Source organism: Micropterus dolomieu, linkage group LG19 (assembly GCF_021292245.1).
Source record: "Micropterus dolomieu isolate WLL.071019.BEF.003 ecotype Adirondacks linkage group LG19, ASM2129224v1, whole genome shotgun sequence".
In the NCBI taxonomy this organism is placed as follows: Eukaryota; Metazoa; Chordata; class Actinopteri; order Centrarchiformes; family Centrarchidae; genus Micropterus; species Micropterus dolomieu.
This window is the reverse complement of record NC_060168.1, coordinates 33,355,940-33,367,108: the sequence shown is the minus strand read 5'-3', so window position 1 is coordinate 33,367,108 and position 11,169 is coordinate 33,355,940. Positions and strand designations below refer to the sequence as shown.

General features: G+C 44.3%; 1 protein-coding gene and 1 long non-coding RNA gene across 4 annotated transcripts in view; one reads left to right on the top strand and one right to left on the bottom strand.

Annotated features, from left to right (window-relative positions):
* Positions 1-1,855, top strand: part of LOC123957755 — a 7,085-nt gene extending 5,230 nt beyond the window's left edge. The window contains exons 2-3 of the long non-coding RNA XR_006821880.1: positions 1,351-1,504; positions 1,606-1,855. This is a non-coding gene — a long non-coding RNA (uncharacterized LOC123957755). The remainder of the gene's footprint in view (positions 1-1,350; positions 1,505-1,605) is intronic.
* Positions 1-11,169, bottom strand: part of slc44a1b (solute carrier family 44 member 1b) — a 28,694-nt gene that overhangs the window by 13,744 nt on the left and 3,781 nt on the right. For all 3 annotated transcript variants that reach the window (XM_046030777.1, XM_046030775.1, XM_046030776.1), the window contains exons 3-5: positions 9,126-9,268; positions 2,889-3,025; positions 307-400 (exon numbers count right to left, since the gene is read on the bottom strand). In XM_046030777.1, the coding sequence (XP_045886733.1) occupies positions 307-400; positions 2,889-3,025; positions 9,126-9,268 (374 nt within the window). The remainder of the gene's footprint in view (positions 1-306; positions 401-2,888; positions 3,026-9,125; positions 9,269-11,169) is intronic.

The window sequence follows — 11,169 nt, the reverse complement described above, 5'->3', positions numbered from 1 at the left end:
CAGAGGTTGGGGGGTCAGAGGTCAGGTGTCAGGAGGGTCAGAGGTCAGGGGGGTCAGGTGTCAGGGGGGTCAGAGGTCAGGGGGGTCAGAGGTCAGGGGGGTCAGGTGTCAGGGGGGTCAGAGGTCAGGGGGGTCAGAGGTCAGGGGGGTCAGAGGTCAGGTGTCAGGAGGGTCAGAGGTCAGGGGGGTCAGAGGTCAGGTGTCAGGAGGGTCAGAGGTCAGGGGGGTCAGAGGTCAGGTGTCAGGAGGGTCAGAGGTCAGGGGTGTCAGGAGGGTCAGAGCTGTTGGAGGTAAAACCGGACGTACCTGGGCGGAACAGGAAGTTTGGGACATTTCAAGAACCTCTCGGGTAGCCCGGGATATTTATGACCTGCTAACTCGTAGGAACACAGCTCCGAACCTGAAACAGAAGAACGTGATGACATCATCTTCATCACCTTCATCAGCTCCGAGGACGCCTGAAGCCGCTCCAGCTGAAACATGTGGTGAACAACTGCAGCGTCAGTACACTAGCGCAGTACTCTGTGTACTCTGTGTACTAACTTGTGTAGTTCGTGAATGGGTGGCGATGGTGCAGTGGATAAGACACATGCCCTTGGTGTGAGAGACCCGGGTCCAAGTCCCACTGCGACCACCAATGTGTCCCTGAGCAACATACTTAACTCGTTGCTCCAGAGGCGTGCGACCTCTGACATGTAGAGCACCTGTAGACCTGTAAGTCGCTTTGAATAAAAGAGTCAGCTAGATTAATCAATTTAAATGAATCTCGACAGCGTGGTGTCGCCTCAAATCAAACATGGCCGTTGTGCACAAACCGGAATAATGATCACAACATCTGACTGCTTCTTCTTCTCTCTCTAACCGGGTGGATCATTATAACCATCATATGACCGCGGTTGTCTCCCACCAAAATATCTGCCGGCTTGTTTGCTTAAAATTAAAAATTTAAATACTTCTATGATCGCAGGCACTGCAGCTTCCTCGGCCGCCATTTTCACTAGTTTAAAAACAGGTTGGTGGTCCCTCCCCTACCGCTACGTAGCCAAGATGGCGACCGTTGAGAAGTGACCAGCGTTCCACTCTCACCTTTGTAACCATTATGATTACTTCATCTGGGTACTCGTGTTGCATTCTGTCATACTCATCAGTGTGAGACAGGAAGGAGAAACAGCCTTCACCCTCCCAGTTAACACACACGACCAAACGCCTGGTGGAGATAATAAATGTATGTAGTATTAAATACACAGCAGCACATAAACTGTTTTATGTGCCAGACTCCAGGAGGTTCTAGCTTCCCCTCGCAGAGATGAAACTCACTTGATTTAACGTGTTTTCTGTTCCCTCTGTTAGAGGCAGGCTAGCTGTTTCCAGTCTTTATGCTAAGCTAAGCTAACCAGCTATAGCATAACATGTAGCGTGAAGACATGAGAGAGAGGAAGAGGAATGACTACATGTTGAACTGCTGCGGTACAGAAACACACAGCTTGTTGCTATAAACCAACAGGTGAGCCGCTGGGACTAAATGAGGGTGGACAAAATAAGAGAAACACCTCCTCCAGAGCAGCCTCAGACTGATAAACTGGTTCCTCTGTGTTTCTGTGACAGAGGCTCCTTTCATGAACAACATGGCTGCCGGAGGAGCTGTGACGTCCCCTGATGAACCGTCTGCTGTCACGTTTTCAACACTGGATACACTGAGACACAGCAGCCATGACGGAGGACAAATGGAGGCGAGTGGCACCAACGACGCTGGACTTAATGCTGCCTTTGTTACTGTACTCTGAGTGTGGACAGTATGTATGCTGGCCGTGTGCAGACATTAAATCATCACCATGACGTGACGGCGAGCGCACGACTGAGCTACAAGGAAGAAGTGTCAGTTTGTCCACTGTTTAAATGTCATGGGGGGGGGGTTGGGCTTGGGACGCCAAAGATGGAGGCTGTTGTCACATGTCCCGCCCCTCCCGCCAGAAAGCCAATCATCCGCTCTTTTACCGCCAAGCTGGGAAACATATTCAGCCAATCGTGTGGCTCCACTGACGTTCAGATGTTGTGGTGGCGACAAAGAGCAGGTGTGTGACCAGATCAGATCACTACATGTCCGCCAAAATACGATGATACGAAAATTATGTGAAAAGGCGCCAGATGTGATCTGCATCTTTGTTCTTGCATTTTGTACTAGAAAATATTGGGGTGCCTTCTATAAACGTATACGATATCTGCTGACTGTATCCAGAACCTCAGTTAGCTTAGCATCCGTTCAAGCACTACAGTGGGATGAGCTCATGGCGTCACGTCACCGGCGCTCTGGATAGATCCGTAAATGAGTACTATATAAGGACTTTGGAACCCGAGGAGTTCCCTGTGGTCACGTCAGCAGATTGGCCCGGAGCGTCACCACCATCAGACCGTCAGTGGTATGATCACACGTGATTCGTTGCAGCAAGTGAAAGTGACTCTAAATGCTGCCAAACGATAGATAAGTTCATCAGCGAGCGACACGGTTGGTGTCGTCAGCACATAGCAGCTTCCTGATTTTGTTCTAATGGACTAATAAATGGCAGCAGCATTTAATGAAGCTCTGCAGGAACGCAGGTTAGTCGGAGCTACCATGATGATGCAGTCAGGGCGCTGAGCTGGTCTGCTTATAAATAAAGGAGCTCCCAGACTCCACCTGTACGCAGATGACGCAGTTCTTTATTACTAATGTCAGGAGGCTCTAACGGGATGTGGGAGGAGCTGCCTCGTTAAATGATCACTGGAAAACTTTAAACTTCTTCATGATCAGTGACGGGGTTAATATCTACGAGCAGCAGAAAGACCTGATGCAAAGACCAATCTGATGCGAGGACACCTGTTCAGGTGTGTTATGAGTCATGTGACCTCACCGTTGAGCATGGCGAACCTCTTCAGATCCTGGTAGGTCTTCAGCTCCTCGGTGGGACACAGAGACACACACAGAGCCATGGATTTGATCTTCCTCTGAACGATGTCGATGTTGCAGGGATCCAGGAAGAAGACAAACCTACAGGAGACAGAAAGCACAAGAGGTCACTAAAGGGTCTGACAGGGAAAGTGCTGAATTCTTCTTCGGCAGTTAGCAGATGGTCCAACAGGCTTAGCTGCTTTCAGTTCCACACAGAACCGTTTAAAGGAAGATAGAAACAGACATCCATCTGAAAATAATCAGCGGACAACAGAAAGAATCGTTCGCTGCAGTCTTTGTTGGTTTTCGATGGGTGCTGAGCTGCTGTCACTAAAACTCGACACTTCCTTCTGATGTATCACATTAAAAGCCTACCTGGGGTTGTGGTTATTAAATGGGGTATTTTTAAAGAGGTGGTATTCTGCTCATTTTCAGGTTCATAGTCTTACTTAGAGGTTGTAGCAAAACAGGTTTAATTTTCAAAAAACACCATTTTCTTTGTCCTACTGCACATTGCTGCAGCTCCTCTTTTCAGCCTGTGTTGAAGGCTTCGTTTTAGCTATGGAGTGATACATCTTGTCTCTAAATGATCTTTGTTGGGAGTTGCACATGCTCACTTCCTAGTTAAGGACTACTAGCCAATCAGAAGCAGAGAAGGGCGGGTCAGCGAGAAGCCGGTAAACAGCTCGGGTTCAGCCGTACGTGTTGCCGACCGGCTCGGCAACACGGACTGGAGCGAGAGTTTCAGAGCGGTGAGTTATTAATCTGTATCCATAAAGTTTTAACTGAGCTCTGTCTCTACATCACAGGAACAACTTTATGTCCACTGACTGCCTGGAGGGTAGCTAGTGTTTGGAAGGGAGAGGAGAGCTGTGTGCTGCAGCTCGCTGTTTCTGAGGGCGTGTCGGAGTAGCCGCTTGGCGAGCGTATTTACTTGTGACGTCACAAGGAAGGGAAGGCCGGACTACAAACGAGCTGTTTTCAGTTCAGAGCAGAGTTTTCTGTGGGAGATGGGAACTCCCTTTGAGCTTTTTCACTTTGAAAACCTGTTACATGCACAAAAAAAGGTAAATAACTCAATAAAGGAGAGGGAAAAAGCCAAAAAGCAGAATACCAACTTTTTAATACTAACACTGTTTTCATTCATTCCTCGGAGGCTTTTATTGTGAAAGGTCTGCAGGAAGTCTGCAAATCGAAGCGTTTGGAGTTAATCAGAGAATAAAATCAGACAGTGTGAGTACGACACGACTGCTGCACTGAGTAGAAATAAAAACACGGAGGAATAATAATAATAATAATAAATGTATTTAGTAAAAAGCACCACATGAAAATAACATGAGATAATAAAAACTTGATTTCAATGATCATCTCAAAAATACATTCGTTGTTGGAAGGAAAACTGAACAGAATCAGATGAATCAGAAGGAGCTTTATTGCAAAGTAGTGTTTTATACGTACAAGGAATTTGCTTTGGTGATAAGGAGCTACACTCAGACAAACATACAGCTGACATAAATAAATGTAGAAATATATAAATATGGAATAGACAATGCAAGTTATATAAGAATATTAAAAAGAATAGAGAAAAATAATACAACTATTTTCAGAGAAAGAACAATGTGGCAGATATTTACAAGATCACAAGATTACTAAACTCAAACAAATCAAATCTTCTGACAGACAAACAAGCTGATCAAACCAGCTTCTTATCTGGACACACTTCAATTAAAACAACTTGTAGATAACAAGAGTTAGACGCGTCTGAGGATGAAATATCACAGTTAAATGTAGAGTGAGTCATCTGGGAATCACAGCAGGTGAACCTGCAGAGTCTCCTGTTGTGTGTTACGAGCAGGTCGGTGTATGTGTTGAACACTCGACTGTAACAACAACAACAGACACAACATTGTGGAACAACACTGGACCTGCCTGGTTCTGAAACCGCCTGACGTGAGCTGCTGCCCACGGTACCGGCCGGTGACCCGGACCACGGTCCTGGAGGAGGTGAAGTGTTTGTAGTAAGATCAGAAGCAAAGACTGAGCTGAATGTCAGAATGTGGACGTGGGAGAGAAACTCAACAACAAAGAGAACTCCTCACTCTTCTTCTCCTACAGCAACAAGAATCTGTTCCTCTGACCCCCCCCACAGTATGTTAATGAGACCACCTGATGTCCTCTGCTAATCAATCAAACTCATCTGTACTCTCAGACAGCTGATGATAACCGTACTCCAGTATTTCAGTTATACTTCTTCTGCATCGGTTTACTGCACTACACGTATTTAATAATACTGAGCTTCTAAAACACTGTTCAATAGTAAACAAGTTTCAGTGTGTCTCCTCGTCACCCTCTGTACAAAGTGAAGCCAAAGTATCGGGATACAGGCGCCGCCATCCTGGGGGGTTGGAACCACGGTTTCGAGGTCCCGCCCACCCACTCACCCAATCACATCAGCGCTCAGCTGTCAATCATGATGTGAAACCCCCTTTTTTTCAGCATCACAAAAACGTCAGCGTGATGAGAACGACCTGAAACAACAGAAACGGGAAATGTATTTTTCATCCGCCAACATGCAGGGGGGAGGGGTTTATGACCAGCAGGGGGCGCTCCAGAGGTTCTGGCTTCACTTCTTGTTTGTCCATCTTTAGAAACCGTCTACGTTCAACCAAAGAGACGATTTCTTCTTCTATCCTCTCCCATCAGTCGTCTCACGGCGCCTCACATTTATCTGGTGACCCTTTGGAGCGGCCCGGCCCCCGATGCCTGGTGCACACGAGTGGATAACTTCGCCCTTCCTGACAATCGCGGGGCGTTCCCGAGCCGAGGCCGATCCATATGATCTGCAGTCTGACGGGTTAACAGGCTGCGTTCACTCTGCAGGCCTCAAGGCTGATTTATTACCGATCTGATGTTTCTGATTGAGCTATATACATTATAGAAAGTGACCCGTAGAAGAATAACGCGAGGTCACACGCAGCACGCTGTCGCACAGGAGTGAACATGGCTCCGGTTAGCTCCTACCTGCTAACCCTCCTGGATCCCTCCTGATTCATGACAAATGTTCCCAACTTTCTGTCCTTCTCTTTACGTTCATGACTGTTAGCGCGTCTGTCCAACACTTCTGCCCCACACCTCTCTCTCTCTGCTGCTTCTGCTCAGACAGGCGACTCAGCAGAGAGCTGGAGACCAGCTGGATCTCAGGTGGGAGGAAGTGAAGCTGTGAGCAGCTGATGGCGAGGACGAGGAGAAAGAGAGACACGCGTTGAATTCTGGCTTTTGCGGAGCTGTTTCGTTCCCCGCGGCTCCGTCTAGACCAGAACTGTGACGCCGGTCGCTTTAGACAAACAATCGGACCTGGATCTGATTTGGACCACATGTGAAAGTGGCTCCACTCTGACCCGGAACAGATCAGGGTCCATGTGACCTGTTAGAAACACAGCAGATCTGAGTCACTCTGGCTGCAGCCTGAACGCAGCCTAAAGGCCGCCGACTGGATCAGATTACTCACTAAGCAGAACCCCACAGCAGCCAATCAGAGCCAGCTGACCGGGAGGCATCACCAATAATACTTCTTGGGACTTTTACTTAGTATTTCAACATTGATGTAATGGTACTAATAATAATAATACATTTTATTTGTGGGCGCCTTTCATAGCACTCAAGGACACGTTACAGATGACAGTTAAATTACATTTCAAGGAGGCAAATACAATAAAGAAAATAAAAACATGACACAATTTAAAGATTAAGATAAAACAGAATGGAGAAAAACTATTTCAAAAATAAAAGAAAGCAGTTCATCATGAAGCCGGTGGAAGGTGGAGTTATGTGGGGTAGTGTTCGTACGGATGAATAGAGGGAGCTTCAAAAGGTGAGGCGCACAACAGCTGAAGGCTCTGAACCCCATAGTGGACATGCGGACAGAAGGAGTAGTGAGGAAGAGGAGGATCGGAGAGTTCGGGATGGGGCGCAGGGCTTAAGGAGTTCAGAGAGATAAGGAGGAGCAAGATTATGGAGAGCTTTGATGGTGAGGAGGCTACTTTTACTTAAGGATCCGAACATTGAATACTACCAATGAACACTAGTTTCACGGCGAGTAGTGACGCCGCCGACCATGAGTATTTCACGGTTTGAAGACGAGGACCTCCGTAGCAACAATTACTTCAAAAACGACATGAATGCAGAATTGTTCTATTTGAATCAGTCCTGCTTCTGTGCACATCCACACTACACAGTAGGTGTACACAGTATACTACAGCGTGCTAATGCTACATGCTAATAATAGATGAGAACTGATTAATTCCAGGTGGGCGACACAAATATTCTACAAATACCATTGTAAAAATACCACAATAATACACTATAAATACCACAATAATACACTATAAATACCACTGTAATACACCAAAAATACCACTGTAATACACCAAAAATACCACTGTAAAAATACCACTGTAATACACCAAAAATACCACTGTAAAAATACCACTGTAATACACCAAAAATACCACTGTAAAAATACCAAATACCACTGTAATACACTAAAAATACCACTGTAAAACTACCACCATAATACACTACAAAATACCACTGTAAAAATACCACTGTAAAACTACCACCATAATACACTACAAAATACCACTGTAAAAATACCACTGTAATACACTACAAATACTGTAATACACTACAAATACCACTGTAAAAATACCACTGTAATACACTACTAATACCACAATAATACACAAAAAATACCACAACGATACACTAAAAATACCACTGTAAAAACTACTACTGTAATACACTAAAAATACCACAATAATACACTACTAATACCACTGTAATACTACCACTGTAATACACTACAAATACTGTAATACACTACAAACACCACTGTAAAAATACCACTGTAATACACTACAAACACCACTGTAAAAATACCACTGTAATACACTACAAATACCACTGTAAAAATACCACTGTAATACACTACAAATACCACTGTAAAAAATACCACTGTAATACACTACTAATACCACTGTAAAAATACCACTCCAATACACTACTAATACTGTAATACACTACAAATACCACTGTAAAAAATACCACTGTAATACACTACAAATACTGTAATACACTACAAACACCACTGTAAAAATACCACTGTAATACACTACAAATACCACTGTAAAAAATACCACTGTAATACACTACAAATACTGTAATACACTACAAATACCACTGTAAAAATACCACTGTAATACACTACTAATACCACTGTAAAAATACCACTCCAATACACTACTAATACTGTAATACACTACAAATACCACTGTAAAAATACCACTCCAATATACCACTAATACCACTGTAATACACAAGAAATACCACAATGATACACTAAAAATACCACTGTAAAAATACCACTGTAATACACTAAACAATACCACTGTAATACACTAAACAATACCACTGTAATACACTAAACAATACCACTGTAATACACTACAAATACTGTAATACACTACAAATACCACTGTAAAAATACCATTCCAATACACTACTAATACCACTGTAATACACAAAAAATACCACAATAATACACTACTAATACCACTGTAAAAATACCACTGTAATACACTAAAAATACCACTGTAATACACTAAAAATACCACAACAATACACTAAAAATACCACAACAATACACTAAAAATACCACTGTAAAAATACTACTGTAATACACTAAAAATACCACAATAATACACTACAAATACAACTGTAAAAATACCACTCCAATACACCACTAATACTGTAATACACTACAAATACCACTGTAAAAATACCACTCCAATACACTACTAATACCACTGTAATACACAAAAAATACCACAATGATACACTAAAAATACCACTGTAAAAATACCACTGTAATACACTAAACAATACCACTGTAATACACTACAAATACTGTAATACACTACAAATACCACTGTAAAAATACCACTCTAATACACCACTAATACCTCAGTAATACACAAAAAATACCACAATGATACACTAAAAATACCACTGTAAAAATACCACTGTAATACACTAAACAATACCACTGTATTATACTACAAATACCAGTGTTACACTAAAAAACCCCACCGTGGTAGCGACCACAGACCTCACTAGTGACCTACTGTAAAACCAGACTTACTTCCTGTCGGTGTGGTCGAGGCCGCTCAGCCTGACGCCTTCGATCTGCTCGTTGCGTTGACCGCAGGTGTTTCCGTAGCTGTCATATCCGAAGACGAGGCGAGCGGCGCCGCCGGTGACGATGGTGAAGCCGCAGATGCTGCCCTGCAGGACAGAAAGACGCCTGTTACCAGGGAAACTAACAGTCAGTTCTTTAATGATTAATACTGATTATTTTCCTCAGTAATCAGTAGTTAGTTTATAATCCATCTCAGTCTCTCAGAGTTCAGCAGATGAAGACACAGAGATGGCCTGATGTGTTCCACCTGTGTCTCTCTTGTGTATTTAAGTCTAAACTTCAGCCCTGGTCCACGTGTCCTCGTGTTTCTGCAGATACAGCTCCTGGTTTCTGCGGCTCTGTTCTGGACTGCCTGCCTCACCTGTGAGCTCACCTGTGTCAGCGCTGAAGCTAAAGAGAATAAATCTTTTTATCAGCGTGTGAACACCTGAAGGAGTTTTATTCTCCTTTCTGATAATTAAACTTTCTTCTTCTCTATTTCGGTCTGTTGCTCAGTTGTAAAATCAAACAGTTTCTGACCAATCAGATCTCTTGGCAGTCTAATGAGCCAATCAGCTGTCTGCTCTGCTGCGTTCACGGTCTGTAGGAAATCAGGCTCATTTGTCTTTTATCTCTCCATTTTTACAAATCTGCTGCTTCACGACTGATGAATCAGCTGTTATACGTTTCTACTCAAACTAAATATCTCACTTCCTGTTTCCACCTGAACGGCTTCAGTCAGTGAACTCAGGTGTAAACACAGAAGTGAATAATTACACTACAGCTACTTTCATTCAATTAATCAAATGACACAAACTGCATCAACCGTTAAAATCCATTTTCTTGATTAATTCAGTTTTAAAAAGTTTCTCAGAGTCCAACAGCCCAAAGGACAAAGTTACTGAGGCAGCCAATAAAAACAAGCTCAGTCTATTAACTTTAACTACTTGCCTGTGCATAATAGTTACTTATGTGATCTTGTAGTATTTCTGTGTTTTGGATCTGTGTATAAATACACTGACAGTGTATTCACGCCACTATGTTCACCATGATGCCACTGTGGTCATCATGATGCCTGCGTGGTCACAGTGACGCCAGAGTGGTCACCATGATGTTCACCATAATGCCAGCGTGTTCAACATGATGCCACTCTGGTCACCATGATGCCAGCGTGGTCACCATGATGCCTGCATGTTCCCCATGATGCCAGCGTGGTCACCATGATGTTCACCATGATGCCTGCATGGTCACCATGATGCCAGCGTGGTCACCATGATGTTCACCATGATGCCTGCATGGTCACCATGATGTTCACCATGATGCCTGCATGGTCACCATGATGGTCACCATGATGCCAGCGTGGTCACCATGATGTTCACCATGATGCCAGCGTGGTCACCATGATGTTCACCATGATGCCAGCGTGGTCACCATGATGTTCACCATGATGCCTGCGTGGTCACCATGATGCCAGCGTTGTCACCATGATGCCTGCGTGGTCACCATGATGCCTGCGTGGTCACCATGATGCCTGCGTGGTCACCATGATGCCTGCGTTGTCACCATGATGTTCACCATGATGCCTGCGTGGTCACCATGATGTTCACCATGATGCCAGCGTGGTCACCATGATGCCAGCGTGGTCACCATGATGTTCACCATGATGCCTGCGTGGTCACCATGATGCCAGCGTGGTCACCATGATGTTCACCATGATGCCTGCGTGGTCACCATGATGCCACTATGTTCACCATGATGCCAGCGTGTTCACCACATATTCACCATGATGTCTGCGTATAAACCACGTGTTCACCATAATGCCAGCGTGTTCACCACATATTCACCATGATGTCTGTGTATAAACCACGTGTTCACCATAATGCCAGCGTGTTCACCACATATTCACCATGATGTCTGCGTATAAACCACGTGTTCACCATAATGCCAGCGTGTTCACCACATATTCACCATGATGTCTGCGTATAAACCACGTGTTCACCATAATGCC